Here is a 19,578-nt window from a genome sequence, read left to right on the forward strand (position 1 = left end):
ATTATAGTTAATAATGCTATATTGCATATTTGAAAGTTGTTAAAAGAGTAGATCTTAAAAGTTCTCACCAGGGCTTCCCTGGTGGTGCAGTGGTTGAGAGTCCGCCTGCCGATGCAGGGGACACGGGTTCGTGCCCCGGTCCGGGAAGATCCCACATGCCGCGGAGCGGCTGGGTCCATGAGCCATGGCCGCTGAGCCTGTGCGTCCGGAGCCTGTGCTCCGCAATGGGAGAGGCCACAACAGTGAGAGGCCCGCGTACCGCAAGGGAAAAAAAAAAAAGAAAGTTCTCACCACAAGAAAAAAAATGGTGTGACTATGTGTGGGGACAGATGTTAGCTAGACTTACTGTGGGGATCACTTCACAATGCACACAAATATCAACTCATTATGTTGTACGCCTAAAACGAATATAGCATTACATGCAAGTATGCCTCAATTTAAAAAAAATATTCAAGTTCAAAAATGAAAACAAAAAAGAAAATAAAGGCCCACATGACTTAATGCCTTGGGTTATCTTATAGATAGAGCCTCAGACCCCAGGCACTGATATTCCACATGGGGGTCTTAGCAGCAGAGATGTCGTGAAGGAATAACAGTTTACGCTGGTGATGAGCTTCATTCCATCCAGATCAAACCAGTCCTAATGATCAACCAAACCAGTCCTAATGATCAACCAAACCAGTCCTAATGGCAACCTTTTAAAAAGTCCTCCTAGCATGCTGTCAGATGATGCCAGATGAAAACACTGTGTCATCATTTACAGGAGACGGTGGTGTGGCAGAGCATTTGGCTGAAAAGACCATGTTTCCAAATAAATTTGGTAGCTTGCTAGGGCTGCTTCAAAGCACAGCAAAATATATGGCAAGGAAAGGCAGAAGAGGAACTAGTCATTTGGGCGAATCATGTAATCAAATACCCAGTTTTCGTCACAGGGCTCTCTTGGCTGTTGTTTTTCCATGTGAGCTTTCAGAATATTCTGAATAAGAGCTGGAAGGTCAAAGAAAGAAAAAACAAAGGCCCTTTCTATTTCTCACATTTCCACTTCCTGCAGGAAAAAGGACGGGGTACTACTGCAGGGTCCAGCATGGCATCAAGTGAGGATAAAGGAAGACAAGTGCGGACATCACTCTCTTACTGCTGCCACCAACGTCTGTCACAGACCCTGTAATTAACAATCTTGTTTGATCCTCCAAACAACCCAGAAACATAGATACCATCTCCTCTGGCTTCCAGATAAGGAAGCAGCCGCTCAGTGAAGTCTACGACCTTGCCCACAGCCAAATAGCTCTTAAAGGACACTTAGTCTTTTTTTTTTTAATTGGAGTATAATTGCTTTACAATGTTGTGTTAGTTTCTGCTGTACAATGAAGTGAATCAGCTATATGTATACCTATATCCCCTCCCTCTTGGACCTCCCTCCCAACCCCCCCATCCCATCCATCTAGGTCGTCACAAAGCACCAAGCTGAGGTTCCTGTGCTTTACAGCAGGTTTCCACTAGCTATCTATTTTATGCATGGTAGTGTACATATGTCAATCCTAATCTCCCAGTTCATCCCAGCCTACCCTTCCCCTGCCCCCCATCATGTCCACATGTCCGTCCTCTACATAAATGACACTTAGTTTTAAACCCAGGTCTCCTTCCTTCCAAAAAGCTTATATGCTTTGAGCACCTGCCATGTGTCAGATACTGTGGTAGGTTCTGGGATACAAATGGATAAATGGCAGAGAACCTGTCTTCAAGAGGTTCACAAGCTGGGAGAAAATACAAGAAGAAGCATCATAACCGTCATTACAATGATGGAGTGCTTATAAGGTGCCAGGTACTGAGCGAAATGTTTCCCAGTCAGTATTTCAGTTAATCCTCCTGCCTGTTCGTGGATACAGCTATCACTTTTCATGTTTTACAGAGTCTGAGGCTTAGACAGTTGAGTAACTAACCCAAAGTCACAGGGTGAATTAGTCACATCTTCTGACTCCAATACCCAGACTCTTCACGGGACAGCACATCAGACAAATGCAGAGGATGGTCTGAGCTTAAAACCACATCAGTGAAGCAGACCACCGAGTTTAAGGCAGAAAGAATCACTAAAAAACTGGTACTTCTGAAGAAGTTTTCAAGAAGAAGACAGGAAGTGGAGCTGAATCTCAAAAGAAGGTGTGATGATGAGGACAGCAATGACGGCAGCATAATGAAGACTGAGGGTGATGGTGGGGGGGGGTTCAGCCACTGTTTATTCAATGCCTGTGTTGTGCCAGCCCTTCTATCAATACGTCCATCATCTCGCCTCATCTCCACAACTAGCCTCTAAAGTGGGTACCACTGTCAGCCTCATTTAACAGAGGAGGAGGCCCAAGGTCACATGGCCTGTGCTCTTGACCAGCACCTCTGCAGACACAAGGCGAAAGGAACAAGGGAAACACACTCCACCTCCGGACGGGAGAGCTGCGAAGGCATGCTGCAGGGTGGGGTGCAGGACTGAGGCCATTTTGTGATAAGAACACTACAAGGGTGATGAGGCTGAGTATGTGATACAGAGGAGGTGGAACAGGTGGGCAATGAATGGTACCGTTTGATGAGGGGCCACACTGTAGAGAGCGCACAAGCAGGCAGCTGCACGAGTCCTGGCATGAGTGTCTGGGGCTGACAGGACAGAGGGGGAGCAGGGTTATCGGGGGACTGGGCAGGACTGGGCAGGAGTTGGGTGCGGAGGGAAAGATGGCTCAAGATGGCTCAAGGGACTTCCCTGGTGGTCCAGTGGTTAAGACTCCGCACTCCTAATGCAGGGGGCTCAGGTTCGATCCCTGGTCAGAGAACTAGATCCCACACGCCATAACTAAAAGAGCCCACATGCCACAACTAAAGATCCCACATGCCGCAACGAAGACCAGGAACAGCCAAGTAAGTAAGTAAATAAATAAATATTCTTTTTAAAAAAAGAATGAATTCTTCACATCCTTATGACTGAGGGAACAATGAGAAGGAAGCTCTAAGAAGAGAGTAGGTTCGGTTTTCACATGATGAAACTGAGGTGGAGTGGAACACCTGGGGAGAAGCACAGAGCAGAATCTGCCCCAGGGTGGTAACTGGGCAGCACTAGAAGGCGGCGGCGTGGAAGCTTCCATCAGTCAGGTTCTTTGTTGCACACAACTGACCCTGGCTAGTCTGAATAGAGAAGCAATTTATAAAGGCTATCAGGTAGCTGGGAGTCTTACAGAGAGCTGGAAAACCAGGTCTCGAGGCTAAGAAGGCAGCACCTCCAATCACATTCAAAAATGCTTCCAGGGAGAAGCGCTGGCCTGGGTACAGATGCTCCCAGGCTGCCCGCTGACACAGCTGATGGTGATGCTGGATGCGAATAATGCTGGCACCCCGCCCACTGCTGCCCCCTGAAGGTAGACGCAGCTGCCAACCCCTTCACTGGGACAGATCCTGCCCCCTCTGTGTCAACAGCTGAAGATTTAAAATCTTCTTCAGGGGGGTCTGGGTGGTTGGGACGGGGTCACAAGCCTGAGTCCTAGCTGCACGGGAGACTGGAAAGAGCATCAGGGCACCTGACTTCAGTCACAGCAGGTGGCTTCCGCCTCCCTCCAAGACACACACCAGAGGGAAAGTGCAGTTCAAAGTAGTGGAAGGTCAAGACGAAGGACAAATGTCCCTTGCAAGCGCCTTGTTCTGTCTTTTCTAAATAATTGATGGTTAAATTTGCCTTTCACAGGTAGAAACATTTTCTATGTTTCGGAATGAACAAAGAGTTTAAGATGGCAATGCTAAGATTTTGGACCTGATGGCAACTTTCATCTTCAGAGGAGTCTGGGGGCTGCTGTAATGATATGGTCTGTTTTGCTGCTTTCGGGGGCCCAGTGGCCCCGGGGCAGCAGGCCTGGTCACTAAGAATAACAAAACTGTCTTCTGCTCAGAAGTGTTGTGAAGCTCCCACAGCATGTGCCAGTGTTTGGAGATCCCTGGATTAGGGACTCTGGGGACTACTTTTAATTTACCGACAAGTAGAATTTTAAAATGTGACATCTTTGAGTACCGCTGCCCTGGTCTATTAAACAAAGAGGAGCAATTCTCATGCCAGTATCATCCTATTAACCTAAAGCTGATAATGCTGAGGTGGCCCAGGGCTGGCAGGATGGCCTCGACTGTGACTAAACAGCACTTGTTTCCACTCTCAGAAACATGGCTTCACCCTTACTATAGAGCTGCATCTGGAATATGGAGACAGACCATCTTAGATTTTGTAGTTTTAGCTCCAAAAGCACAGCTAGGGCTGTCATCAGATTCCCCCAAGGAGGGAACACTTGTCCTCCCCCTCCAGCACCTCTCTCCCTAGTTTCATGCAGCCTTGGCCTGTTAGTGGTCAGCAGATAAAGAATTCACCCTAGGACGGCTCTAACTCCTTGAGGGTCCAGTAAAGGGAGTCCAGGCTCTGAGTTACTGAATGGACCTCAGCGCCAGCATCACCTCCCCAGCAGGTGGAGCTGGGCAAGCTGTCCGACCTGACAGTTTGCTCATCTGGAAAAAGGGATAAAAGCACTATTCTTTCATCATAATACAGCTACCTTAGTGGCTCTGCACTACCACGAGCCCTACTCTTTAGAGTAACAAGCTCTTCCCAATTTCTGGTGGCCACTTAGTTGACCTAATGATAAGGAAGAAAGACTGTTTTTTGAAGTGATTACATAAGAAATAATAGGCGGCTACAGATACTCAACTAAACTTAGTAAACTTGCTCTTTATTTCCCAAACGTTTGGGTTTTATTTTCGGACAAAAATATTCTTAATAAAAACTGTGAAAAAATGAAGAGTTAAGAATCTTATAAAAAAAAAACGGGCTCTCAGCTATTTGAGATGGCAAACTGGGGTTTGCCTGAAGGTAGGGAGATGGCCCACTCCCCATCCTCTCCCTTTTACCTAGTGACCAGGGACTTTAACTCCCACATTAAAAACACCCTCTCGTTTATTTATACTTTTTGGGGGGGGGGAGTAATACAAAGAATATAGTAAATTTGATCTCTTGGGCCACTAGGGATATTATTTAGTAACGGAATAAAAATATTAAAATATAGGGACTTCCCTGGTGGTCCAGTAACATCCCACAAGCTGTGCGGCACAGCCAAAAAATAAATATTAAAAATTAAAATATATTAGTTGAGGACTTCCCTGGAGGTGCAGCGGTTAAGAATTGCCTGCCAATGCAGGGGACACAGGTTCGAGCCCTGGTCCGGGAAGATCCCACATGCCGCGGAGCAACTAAGCCCGTGCACCGCAACTACTGAGCCTGAGCTCTAGAGCCCGTGAGCCACAACTACTGAGCCCACGTGCCACAACTACTAAAGCCCACACACCTAGAGCCCGTGCTCCACAACAAGAAAAGCCGCCGCAATGAGAAGCCCACGCACCAAAACGAAGAGTAGCCCCCGCTCACCTCAGCTAGAGAAAGCTCACGCGCAGCAACGAAGACCCAATGCAGCCAAAAATAAATAAATAAATAAAATATATTAGTTGACCATATGTTAGGACAAAGGCCTAATTTCCACTTTCCTTAATATTAACATTTGGTTCAACAGTCTATTTCTAAGAATTCATCTCACAGAATAACAACAAAAAGTAAAAGTAGGTAAATGAAATGCAGTCTCTCCCTACAATTATTCAGACATAAGAGGAATGAAGTAGTGACACCTGCTACAATACAGATGAACCCTGAAAACATCATGCTCAATGAAAGAAGCCAGTCACAAAGGATCACATATTATATGATTCCACTTACACAAAATGTCTAGAACAGGCAAATCCATAAACACACAACGTAGATTAGTGGTTGCCTAGGGCTGCGGATGAGGATGGGGTGGAGGGATATGGAGAGGAGTGGTTAATAGTATGAAACAGGCTTCTTTTTGGGTTGATGAAAATGTTCTAAAATTGATGGTGGTCTTGTCTGCACAATGCTGTGAATAAACAAAAAGCCACTGAATTACACACCTTAAATGGGTGAATTACATGATATGGGAATTAGATCTCAATAAAGCTTTTATTAAAAACAAAAACAAAAACAAAACCTAACTAGTGGAAGTAACTGTAGTTACTGGATGGTATTAAACGCCAGTGTTCTGAGCACTTTAAGTTCTATGAGAAGCCTACCAAGTAGTATCATCAGTATCTGCATTTTACAGATAAGGAAACTCAGCTACTGAGAGATAAGGTAAATTGCCCAAGGTTACCCAGTTAGTAAACAAGGGGCCCAGGATGTGAATCTGAGCAAGCTGACTTCAGAGCCACATCCTTAACAGCTGCTCGTGCACACAGAGGTGCACTGGTCACCGCAGAACACAGGGCACAACATAAATGCCCCCCAAGTCGGGGGCAGTTCAAACACATGCTGGTATCTTGTCCACTGAAAAGAGTGATGCATAGTACCTCCTGCTACAGAAAGACAACAGAAATGACATAAACAGATGCTGTGTCTTTTTTTCTTCCATTTGTACTTTTTACAAAACACTCTACATGCCAAGTGTACATAAGCTTGATAATTTTCTGCCATTTTTCATGAAAAATTAATAACCACGGGTTTCCTCTAAGAAGTAGGTCAGTGGTGGCTGGAACGCTGACTTCTATTTTCCTGAATACCTTTTAGTACTGTTTGATTGGATTTGATTTTTTGAATGATGAGCAGGGCAGAGGCTACCTAATATTACTCCGGTTTCAAGGCAGCCTTTGCTAACCACCGATCAGGGCTGCATCCTGCATCTGCTCACAGCACCAGGCACCACGCACCACACCTGGAATCACTCACTAAGGCTACTGTTTTATTTCATTTATAGAGCTTTTTGCTTCCCTCCTCTCTCCCTAACTGGAAGCTTCCTGAGGACAGGCACTGGGCTTGTTTCTTGCTAAGCAGTGCCAGGCACATAAGCAGCTCTCCACATTTATTTGCTATTATTGATCAGACAAACAAATGAGTAAGTGAATTAGGGTCGAATTACCTAACTCCAACTGCCAATAGTCAAGGGCACAAGCAGTGATGATGGAACAGGTGGACATCTGGCTGGAAAACACTAGGGCTAGGGACACAGTGGCACAAGCAGCCTTGAGTGGAACTTAAGAAAATGATTTACTCCTTCAATTAAAAACATTCACTTTCATCTAGTCCCAGAGAATTTATGGAGCCATACTCCTTTCCATCTCAAATCCTTTCCATTATCTTTTCCTAATTAATTGAGGTATGTAAATTCATTTGATCTAAATCTTTGCAAGCATAAATGTTACTCAGTGGTGATTCGGCAGCACATAGCTAGCAGATAAAGTTTAATCTGGTTCTACTGGTTTTTAAATTATACATGATATTAAACAAGATTCATTTAACTTTGCATCTAACAGCTACAACTTATTACACTGGCTGCTCCCAGACATTTATAGCAAATCACTGTTGAATCTGTACTGTGAACCAACTTAGGATACAATTAATAAAATAAACTGTTTGACATTATAGGAGCTTTTGGTATGATATAAAATTTACTTTAATATTTTTTGGGAAAAAAAAAAGATTAAGGAAAGTATATTATCCAGGTGAAATTTCTAAAGCTGCCACCTTACAGATCAATACAAAATCTCTTCACAAGAATATTTATGGATTATGACAGCAGTATTTCACCCAAATAATACATAAAGAAAGGAATAGTACATTTTTTATACAACCCAAATAACATATATTGAAAAGAATCTACCATGGTTTTCCAATAAACTATTTAGGAACTGTCAGTACATTTAAAACTATTAGGCATTCTACCAGTTTCAGCGTCTTGAAGAAATTTCTTCTAGAGCCCTCTGTCTCCTGGCTCATTATTCTCTGAGCCTAACAGCTGTCATATTGGCATTTCCATCGCTGTTCTAGGGACTGACTACCTCTCTCAGGTTGGAGTGATACAGAATTCCAAACATGCAGGTGAGTGTCTGAATTATGGAAGTTACAAAATAGGCATCCTCAGCAGTTTTGGCCTGAAATGTGCTCCCTTTTCTAACCTCTCATTATTTTCTTCATTTCACATTCTGATCACTTGACCAATTAACTGGTAATTGAACTCCTTTGGGATCGTGCTTCTTTTTACTATTTCATTTAGTTGCAGATAATAGGCCCATTAAGGAAGTGAAATGTCCCAATTCCAGAAAATTAGTATTTAGAGCAAAAACAACGAAAGGAAAGATGTAACTATTCCAATCAGCTAAGCACAAGCTAGAAAGACGTTGGTTTTGTCTACACTGTATTGGTTTGCCAGGGACTCTGCAAGCTTCTGTAGCATCCCTCTGCCGCCTCCAGGAAACCCCCCAGGATGTGGGGGATGGTGGAAGTGAGCTCCCTAGCTGTTCTGCTCAGTGGCCTGCGCCACTCAGAGGGCTGGCCGGGTCGCGGAGCAGACTGCCACAGGTTCTTTGCCTAATGGCCTCTACAATCATGGTCTGCTACAAAGCGAAGAAACGGGGATCCAACCTGAGAGAGGTAGTCAGTCCCTAGAACAGGGATGGAAATGCCAATATGACAGCTGTTAGGCTTAGAAAATAATGAGCCAGGAAACAGAGGGCTCTAGAAGAAATTTCTTCCAGACGCTGAAACTGATAGAATGCCTAATAGTTTTAAATGTACTGACAGGAGGGACTTCCCTGGTGGCGCAGTGGTTAACAATCTGCCTACCAATGCAGGGGACAGGTGTTCGAGCCCTGGCCTGGGAAGATCCCACATGCCGCGGAGCAACTAAGCCCGTGGGCCACAACTACTGAGCCTACACTCTAGAGCCCATGAGCCACAACTACTGAGCCCATGTGCCACAAATACTGAAGCCCATGCACCTAGAGCCTGTGCTCCCCAACAACAGAAGCCACCACAATGAGAAGCCCGCGCACCACAATGAAGAGTAGCCCCCGCTCGCCACTAGAGAAAGCCTGCGCACAGCAACGAAGACCCAACACAGCCAAAAATAAATAAAGTAAATAAATCTACAAAAGACAATTGTTAACTAGCTCCTGTTACTCAGCTCATTTCTTTTCAGGGAATAATCAGAGGTCACATTTTCCTAGCTACAGTTAAGAAGCATTTTAGCCTTTAATTCAAGGTAGAGTTTCTGCCCTTGAGTTTATACTGTGGGCAATTATAATATCCACACATTGACTATGAAGAGAAAGCTCTGACTAGTCAAACAAGAGTATATCCACATGTGCAGATGGATAAGGGCTCTTAACCTGGAGTCCACGGGGATCTGTGAACCTAGATGGGGAAAAAGCCTACATTTTCACTGACCTCTAACTGACATCTAGCATTTCCTTCTACTATGAAGTTAGGCAGAAAGCCACAGAGGTATTCACGCTCCTGTGATCCTGTCCACCAACAGAAATCACGAGGATTTTTCATATTCCATTACAGTTGTTGCAATACCTCACAACGTTGCTTAAGCTCAAGCACCACTTTGAAAATACAGTAGTTATTAGCCTTGCTGTTAGACTGTATTATATAACAATAGATCAACAAAGAGGCATGCATTTTACTCTATCAAATAAATTTTAAAATATTTTGATAACTGTATTTCAATATAATTGGTTTCTGAGAAACCTCATGCATTTTATTTTATGCATTTAGAAACATTATTATGAGAGGTGGTCCAGAGGCTTCAGCAAGCTGCCAAAGGGGTCTGGGCACAGAACAAGCTGAGATGCCCAGCAGCGGGCACAGGGCCTCTGCCATGAGGCCACGTGGCAGATGCTGGCGGGGGCGTGAGGGCGATCACCGCTCCCAGCAGTGCTGCTTCAGACCACACACATCATCAGAAACAGTGGCATGGACATCTATACACTACCAAATGTAAGACAGCTAGTGGGAAGCAGCCACATAGCACAGGGAGATCAGCTTGGTGCTTTGTAACTGCCTAGAGGGGTGGGATAGGGAGGGTGGGAGGGAGGGAGACGCAAGAGGGAAGAGATATGGTGATATATGTATATGTATAACTGATTCACTTTGTTATAAAGCAGAAACTAACACACCATTGTAAAGCAATTATACTCTAATAAAAATGTTAAAAAAAAAGTCACAAGAAAAATTTGTAACTATGTATTGTGACAGATGGTAACTAGACTTACTGTGATCCTTTCACAGTATATACAAATATTGAATCACTATGTTATACACCTGAAACTAATATAATGTTGTATGTCAACTGTATCTCAATAAAAAATCCTCTCTCCATGAACAACAGCAACAAAAAAGAAACAACTCTGCAAGTAATGCTCAGAGTTCCCTAATTAGTAATATCAGGTAAATTAGTTCAAACCACTTTCAATCAGCCCCAGCAGAAGGGAGGCATTGTTCCTGTTCGCCTGGATGCTTCAACAGCGCTTATAATGGATGTGAAGGAGCCCGGGAGCCTGGGGCTGGCTGATTACTCCGGGTCACCACGGCTCAACATTCGGCCTGCACACAACCTGCTGGAAGAGCTGAAGACAGCAGCCCGGCCCAGTCCAGGGCCTGGTGATATTTCAACCAAGGCGGGTCACTTTCTTGCACCCACAGAACCCCCCTTTAATGTTTCTGTATGTTAAGCTGTGTGGTAAATTGTCTTTAAATCATGACATTTCTTGGAGCCTGGAATATGCACTTAAAAATAACAATGCGAGGCTAATTATACAGCCAAGGAATTGAACATGAGTTAACTGAGCTTCTTTTAAAAACAACAACAACAACAGGAACAAATCCTGTTAATAGGGACAAAAGGGTTTCCATTCAGTGGAAACTTTCTGAGAACCTGGGGTGTGGTGGGCAGTGCAGGCAGAGATGCTGCTGCACAGAAGAGATGGTACAGAAGGAAAGTGCGGCCAGTCCCTGAGAGGCGTCCTCCTGGGAACTGCAGAGCGAACTGCCTGGTGTTCACTCCCTCCAAGTGCTAGAGCACGTCCCGAACCAGCCAGCCCATTTTGACTTCAAGCCTAAAGAAAAGCTGACCTGAGTACACAAGAAGAACCTCTGCTAGCAGCACTGTTTAGATGATCACTCCTAGTGATGGTGAGGAGAGAGAACTAATCAATCAGGAGATTCCAACCCACGGAACTCACCACAGTTATTAAAAGCCTGACATAAACCTCTGTGTATCAGCGTAAAAGGGTTTTCCAGATGGATGCAAGGGGAAAAAGCGAGGCACAGAGCAGTGTGCACAGAATGATGACATTTATGGAAGACCAGGGTGCTCACCAACACACATACTTTTAACTATGGTGACCCCAAGGGATGGACCTGGTTCGGGGTTACAGTTTATTCTAGATACAGATTTTAAATCTTTACAAAGAGAATGTATTCACATATTACTCGTATAATTTAAAAATCTAATAAAATAACAAAACAGATCCATAGCTACACGAGTTTGAATCCTACAAAAGATAAGAATGACAAAAAATAATACTTTCATGTTTCCATGCGTCCCTATTCCTTGTTTCTAGGTCAAGCACAGGTTTTGATCTGTTTCATTCACTTATGTAGCACAGGCATCTGGAACAGTGCCTGGCTCAGAGTAGGCACTCAACAGAGATTTGTTAAATAAATGAATTGATTACTCATCTAATCCAGAAGTTTGTACTGGGGGCCTACCATGTGCCAGTTACTTGCTAAGGACCCTGGGAAACATACAGTGATTCACTTGGCCTGCATTCATTCACACCGTTCACATGCCCACAGTGTTGGGCGCTTGATGTAAATACACACCAACACAGATACACACACTCGCTGCCCGTTAGGAACTTAGAACTCAGCTTGGGGGAAGGTGAATCGTAGAGGCTGGAGGGCCGACATAAGGCCTTTTCCTGGCCACAGCCTTAATCCTGGCTTTGGTTTTCAAAAGTGTGCCTCTGAGGCTTTGCTTATCATAGTCTGTCTTGTACCAGAATTACATTCACATGTTTGTGCCTGCCCAGCTGGGAAAAAATAAACACCAACCTTCCTGGACTGTGTGAACACAGAAGGACAAATGGCTTATTTTCTGCCTGAAGCCCAGCGTACCAAGGCATTCCATCTTGCTTTATTTCTCAATTCTACCCATTCATCATAGAATTAGAAATCTAAGTGGGGAAGGAGTCTTGATGGCCATTTAGCCAGGGCTACTCTTATCTGGACCTTGGCCTAGCCCTTCACATCTAATTTAAGGTGAGGGGCTACCAAACTAGATGAAATAGAACCTTTCAGGTCTCGCTTGGATCTTGCAGGAAAACCACAATTCAGCAGTTCTGCTTTACATTCCCAGAGTGTCTCCCATCCTAAACACCATGCCACTAATCCCCTTAATCTCCAGCCTTTTGCAGCCATATCTGCAGAAGCTCAGTCCTTCTCTACCCTGAAGTGAAGATTTTTCCACCTAAGTGGATTAGTCTGCACTTATCTGTAGCAAACATTACCTTTGTGTACGTACCCCCTCTTTCAATTTGTCAGAATGATTTCTGAACGCAACTCCATTTTCATATTCAGTCACTTCGGTCCCAACAGGAATGGTCCCCAAAATTCAAATATAAGATGCCTGGGAACATTTTTAACTTTGAAACTAAAATGTGGCCACTGTGCAATGGGTGTACACAAGTGAACTTGGGGGTGTGACATTAAATGGGAAGGAAGGAAGAGCCTTCTGCTTCTAGAGATGAAAGGTTTCTTCATCTATAAATTCCAAATGATCAACACTGCAGATTCATGTGTTCTTATCCAAAATGCTTTGGGCCAGATCTGGTTTGAAATCTGGAGGTTTTCAAACTTAAAAATAGCAATACCAGGCAGAGGGCACATATTAAATAATGCCTCCAGCTGGGTCTCAGGCACCACCCCGTCATGGAACACGGTAATATTTCACTAGCAAAATACATGAATGTTTTAAGTAGGATAAATAGAGACTGTAAATAGCTTCACGTAGTTCAGGTCAGTTTTGCTGCCAACTGAGTTAGTTCAAACTAAAGCAAAAAACGCTTAGTGTTCAGAGCTTTGTGAACTTTGGAATGGCAGATAAGGGATCATGCACACAGACAGGACCCGAAAAACCAGTGCTAGCCCTCCTGACCTTTCTGCATAAAGATACTTTTAAAGCATATAGGTGTGGCTGCTTTCCTGAATATTTCTGTCAGGTTCTGTTTGGGAAGCCCTGCAGAGCAGAGGTCATTCGGCTTTAGTTATTCAAACTGTTGTTTAAAAAACAAAATAAAAAGCTACAAACTTAAAGCATTTCCCTTTGAAGCTGAGCACGGTAAGTCTAAAGCAAAGGTAGCTCTCTTGCTAAACACCATTATCTTTAAGAGCTAAAGTGAATTTTCACAAACCACTTGCATACACACAAAATGGTACATAATACACAGAGAAGCCAAACACCCAGTGCACTGTGCATATCAGTCTATTAAGTGCTTCTCAGACTTAATTGTCCGTAAGATTCACCTGTGGATCTTGTTGAGCTGCTGATTATGTCTCATTAGGTCTGGGTGGGGCAGAAATCCTACATTTCAAACAAGCTCCTGGTTACAGCTCTGAGGACCAGCCTTTGAGTAGCAAGGCTGCAGCAGAAGTGCATTAAATTTGGAAACAGACGGACCTGAGTAAGATCCTGGCTCCACCACTTACAAGCTAAGTGACCCTGGGAAAATGGAAGTAACAATGACACTTTTTCAAGCCCATAATGAGTGAGCTAGCAGCACAGTTCCTGGCACATAACAGACCCTGAATTCATCCTTTGCCAATCTGTGGTTGGCTGAATAATGGTCCCCCAAAGATGTCCACATCCCAGTCCCCCAAATCTATGAATATGTTACCTTACAAGGCAAAAGGGAATTTGCAGATGCGATAAAGTTAAGGATTTTGAGATGAAGAGATTATCCTGGGCTATCTGAACAGGCCAACATGATCACAAGGGTGTTGATAAGAGGGAAGCAGGAGGATAGGAGTAAGAGAATATGAGAGGGTGAATCAAAGGTCAGTGAGGAGAGAAGATGCTGTCTTGCTGGCTTTGAAGACGGAGGAAGGGGCCTTGACCCAGGACATGTGCGCAGCCTCTAGAGGCTGGAACCTCCCAGAAAGGATGCGGCCCTGCACACCCATTTTATACTCTGTCCTCCAGAACTATAAGAGAATAAATGTGTTGTTTTAGACCACTAAGTCTATAGTAATTGTTTACAGCAGCCATAGGAAACTAATACACCACCTACTGAAATAATGCTAACGCAGGCTTGCCTCAGTTTACGTAACAGAGGACTTCCTGGGGCTGAATCAACTGAAACATCATGTAACAGCTGCCCCAGTGGAGGTCAGTAAACAAAGAACTCTTCAAGGAGACTTTGTATCAAGGGAAGAATTCCTCCCGCTTTATCTGTTTTGTTTGGTTATAGCCCTTGCTACCAAACAGGGACAGACACACCAACCCGTTCCAAAGGCCAAAGGGACTCTCCTGTACCCTAATTGTATCATCACATTCCAGCTTCTCATGTAATTGTCGAAACCTAATAAGGCTCCTGGGGACAGCATCAGTGGGTTGATGCCTCAACATCAGAAGGACTGAAGAAAGTCATCCTGGGCTCAAGAGTGAAGGATTGAAAATCAATGGTCTCAATATTTGTACAAGTCTTCATTTGCTACTTATAATGTGGTTTATCCCACAGAGAAGCTTTATAAAATAAGAAAATACCAAGATAACCCAAAAGACGCCTGCAGGATGAAAACTGCATATGTTTCAAAACAAAATGGGCCTTGTCCTGCATTTCTTAGGCTTTTTCCTGCAGGCCTTGGCACCAATGGCACCCCTTAACCATCCTGGGTTTTACACTTCCCTTACCAGACTCTAAGCTCCGTGGAAGGGCTGGTCTCTCATTTCTAACTATCATATCCACAGCATCTGTAACTGACACTTAGTTTGCACACCATAAATGTTTGTAGATGAATGACTATTATGATGGGTATTTATAACAGAAAAGCATATTCGGACTTTCATTAGCAAAAGTATTACTTGTAAAGTTCTTTTTCTCCAATTTGAACTTAAAACTACTTGGCCCAAGATGGTGGAATTAAAAGTATGCTCTCTGATTTTATCTGCCTATTAATATATGTATTTGATAATTAACAATGTGCTAAGCAATCAAAGCAAATAATTACTTTTCTAAAGTCTGCCCCTGAATATGAGCTAAATGAAGGGGAAGCCACTAATTGCATATTAAAAAAATGCAAAAAAAATGGTAACTAGATTCAAAACGTTCTGTTTAAACCTCAGACCACAATATTCAAAACAGTTACAATCCTTTCACTGGGTCAGTTACAATCCCACAAAACAATCCAAATCTTCAGAATTCTGTTCGGGTCACAATGAATATAAAACAATTTCTCAAAAGTTGGCTAGTTCACATTTTTGAGGTCTTCTGACCAACTGGTAGGGTTGATCATAAAAACTCTATCTTTTAATTTACTTATGTTCAGTACACTTTATTTAAGAAGCAGTGTAATCACACGGAATGCTTTTATTTTAAACCTTATTTTGAAATATGACTGAATACATTAACATAATTCAGAACAAGTCAGTAAACATCTACAAGAACATGTTATATAATTCTAGTGAGTCTCATAATATTCTATTTTCAAAGGAAAAAAAAAAAACACTGGACAGAAAAGCAGTAAATTTGGAATCTGTTTCAACTGTCCAATGGAAGTCTGTTCACTGTGTCGTCCAGAGGGAGAGCTCTAGCTGATGCTACAGTGAATATCGGGCCAAATGATTCCAAAGAAACCAGCGACCTGCAAATCAAACCATTTGGAAGTAGCATAAATCTGTTAGATCAACTCACACACTACCTTGGCTTACCTTGTAAACCAAGACTCCAAGTCCTGCTACAATTTCTAACTCCTTTAGAAACTGGGGTACTCTGTGGTCACTTTAGCACTGTATAATCTCAGCACTGGAGAACCCTCAGCCAAGAGTCACCAAGGGTGGCCAAGTTCATAGGCAGCTAAGATTTTACCTCTCTAAAAAAAGAAACTCAGCAACTTCCTGAGAATACATTTCTGTACCAAGCTGCTGAGATATTCACCACCTGCATGGAGGTATAGAGTCGTCTGCCCTGCGCTGTGTAGCCCCAGACTATTGAGGCTACACATGCATCAATGGGCTCTTGGTTCAGAAACTGAGGCTCTAAGAAGGTAAGAGGTCTGGCCAAGTGTACCCAGTGCATCAGTGGTAGATGTGGTAGATGTGGAGCTGGCATCCCGGCCACATGAGCCCTAGTTCAGGTCTTTGTCCACTGCCTTGTTTTCCCTCTTCCCCATCCTGCCGCCTCTGTATAGGCCCAATAGCAGGACAGGCTGCTTCTCCAGGGATGGCATCACTGGGCTCCTCCAGGGGGAGGGGGAGTTAATGACGTGGACTGTGGGCATGTTCACAATCTTGACTTTGTGTAAAATGTGAGTAAACAGAGAATGAGGGAAGGTCTGAGGGTTCTCCCTGCTGGCCATACTCCCTAGACTTCAAGGAGAGCCATTCTGGGCAGCCCCTTCTCCATCCTCACACGTTCACACTGGGGTTGTTCTAGATAGGTAGGTTACCAGACAAGTGAGTCCTGGAGGGGAGGAATTAGTGTACCCAGGCTTCCTGCAGAGTGCCTTGGCTTCTAAAGACATTAGAAATCATAGAAGGACTCAAGAGTCTTGGTTTACAAGGTAACGTTAGCCAAAAACAAACACCCATAGCAACTACAGCGTTTTCTGCAGTGGTCTTTGGGTCACCTCTGTCCACTAAGCAGAGACCAGGACACAGACAAGAGTGGTCTTGGGTGCCTGCTCTGCCTCCCAGATGGGGAGGGGCGGTTTCCACTTTCTTATACTTGCTCACTGGGCTTTATCTTTGCCTGGGAGAGAAGGATATCAAAGGAAAGGGGAATAAATAAAGGAAGCGAGTTCTAAAAAGGACCTGTTATGTTCACATTCCTACTATCTCACTTTTCTTCAGGGGAACCATCCTGTTCTTCTGACCACTTGGCTGCAGGGGAGCTGATCCCACACCCCGGCTTCATGGGGCTATGTGAGCTGGATGGGTGTTGTTCTGTAACTCTGATTGGACCACTAAGAATAAGGCACTTTCAGGGGCTTCGCTGGTGGCACAGTAGTTAAGAATCCGCCTGGCAATGCAGGAGACACGGGTTCGAGCCCTGGTCCGGGAAGATCCCACATGCCGCAGAGCAACTAAGCCCGTGGGCCACAGCTATTGAACCTACACTCTAGAGCCCACGAGCCAACACTACTGAGCCCATGTGCCACAACTACTGAAGCCCACGCGCCTAGAGCCCATGTTCCGCAACAAGAGAAGCCACCACAATGAGAAGCCTGCACACCGCAATGAAGAGTAGCCCCCACTCGCCACAACTAGAGAAAGCCCGTGCACAGCAACAAAGACCCAATGCAGCCAAAAATTAATTAATTAATTATTTTTTAAAAAAGAATAAGGCACTTTCTTTCTGTTGTGGTTTCAGTAAGAAGGACATAAACCTAAAGCTCCCAGGAGCCACTACCTGGAAAGAGCCTGCATGAGAATAAATTCAACCCAGAGGAAAGCAAGGCTGAGCGAGGAAGAGGCCAAGCCCTGATAGCAACCTCTGAGCCCCTGGATTCGGCCATACCTGAAGCCTAAATCTGCCCTTGGACTTTACAGTCCCATAGGGTAACACAAACTTTTAAAAAAATTAATCTAGTTCAAGTTAGATTGTCATTTGAAACTGAAAAAGCACTAACAAATACAGGAGAAATAAAAGCACAAGGAGAAGGGAAATGAAAGGAGAAGATTACGTTTATGGATATGGGATCTGAAAGCAGTTCAAGTTTGTCCCCTGGAAATGAAGAAAGGTGACACATAGGAAACTGTTCCATTTTTCATAGTAAGCTCAGACCATAAGAACTGTAGCTCTGCCTAATTACTGTGATTAATCTTGCCAAATTCTTAAAACAAAATGAGCGTGTATTTTCTGATGTTTGACGATACTGCAACCGTTGTGAAGAGAAAGAACGAGCCGTTACTGAATAGAGTCGTCTTTTAAGACAAATCATTTTTTTCTGGATGGGAGAAGAAGACAAGGTCACAACGGTGACCCCAGTCTTACCGGGCATGGCATGGACGAGGTCCCCGCACAGAACAAAGAACTTGGGCTTGGGGCTCAGCTTGTTGATAGCCCGGACGGCTTGCTCAGTCAGACGGATCTCCTGCTTCCACTCGTCGCCACCGCTGTCACAGTCCCCAGTGGACCAGGCCTTCATCAGTCCGAACTGTGGGTCTGCACCTTGGATGAAGTAGAACGGGCCTTTCCATTCCCTTTCCTTTTCTTTAATTAAAAAAAAAAAAAGAAAGAAAGAAAGAATGAAAGGAAGGAAGGGAGGGAGGAAGGAAGAAAAGAGAGGGAAGAAATATTATAAAATCTGTCAGGGAAAGCACCCAGGTTACCCTGCGAGTGGATACAATATTTTTCTTAAATTAAGTAGGTCATTTTAATAAGCTGCTGTTCAAACACACCATTTTCCTGTCATCAGCTAGAGGATTTTGATTTATACTAATTATGCCTGGACCTGGTGATTCCCAAAGGCCAGGGGAAAACCACATGAGCCATTAACAGCTATGCAACCAAGCTGTCTGTTTAAAAGCCAGACGGCCAAAATGGAGCACAGAGGCACCACGGCACGCTATATAGAGGATATTAATGTTCAATAGTTTTTTAATTAGAATTAAAAATACCCCAAATTGAAAGCTGCCAGAAGTATTATGTTTAAACGACGAGGTGAAGTGCTTTCAAATCTTTTACGCCAGGCTTAATGGCACAATTTGCACTGTTTCAGGGGATGTGACAAAAACTTGGAGCTCAGAAGCTCCGGCTATCTGGTGGGAAAGGCAGGGCCAGAAACGAAATCTTAGTTAATGTGGAAAACAAAAAATGATGCTAACATTTCCAAGGCAGCATGATGTGGGCATAGGTGAGGTGTGAGGCTGCAGGGCAGGGCTGGGGGGACGAGATTCTTTAATTCTTTATGTCCTTGGAAAGCACTTAGGTCACCTGAAGGTAAACTATCAGGCTGCTCTTCCTATTGGTTCTGCCAAAGCTTCAAGGGCCACGGGTCTCCACCCTGATCTGCCCAAAAAACTGCCAGCAGTGTCTGCATTTACAGAGCTGGAATGCCCATCAGTGGGTGCGTGGGTTTCAAACTTTTCTTTGGCCACAGAATCCTTTCTTCAAACAAAACCACAGGTGGCTGACCAGTGTTGAAAACACGTAGCCTCCTCTGCCTGAGTGGGTTCTGGGGACAGAGCAGTCTGAACACACCCACTGATCAGCCCAGATTTTATCCTCAGCCCAGAGAGGTGACATGACTTGCCTCATGGACACCAGCCATCAGCTGCAGGGACAAAACTACCCCACAACCTTGAGACTGTTTTCTTCTTTTTAACAAATGAACATATTTTGCAGGTCAGCTGAATAAATGGCATTTCCTTTGGAAGTCATGAAGATACTAGAATTTCCCAAAAGCTCCTTGAAGTCATTTTACATCTTTGTGTTCATTTC

At 44.1% G+C, this 19,578-nt stretch overlaps 1 protein-coding gene across 4 annotated transcripts in view; it reads right to left on the reverse strand.

Annotated features, from left to right (window-relative positions):
- The window catches only part of CPPED1 (calcineurin like phosphoesterase domain containing 1), a gene marked incomplete at its 5' end in the record, with an annotated part of 117,755 nt that overhangs the window by 74,865 nt on the left and 23,312 nt on the right, over positions 1-19,578 (reverse strand). Inside the window, one exon of one of the 4 annotated variants that reach the window (XM_079719271.1) lies at positions 18,130-18,348. The exons of 1 other annotated variant lie outside the window; for it this stretch is intronic. In XM_079719271.1, the coding sequence (XP_079575397.1) occupies positions 18,130-18,348 (219 nt within the window). The remainder of the gene's footprint in view (positions 1-18,129; positions 18,349-19,578) is intronic. 2 more of the 4 variants (XM_079719272.1, XM_079719270.1) reach the window with 2 other exon arrangements.

The sequence above is a fragment of the Hyperoodon ampullatus genome (genome assembly GCF_949752795.1).
Source record: "Hyperoodon ampullatus genome assembly, chromosome: 14".
Lineage (NCBI taxonomy): Eukaryota > Metazoa > Chordata > Mammalia > Artiodactyla > Ziphiidae > Hyperoodon > Hyperoodon ampullatus.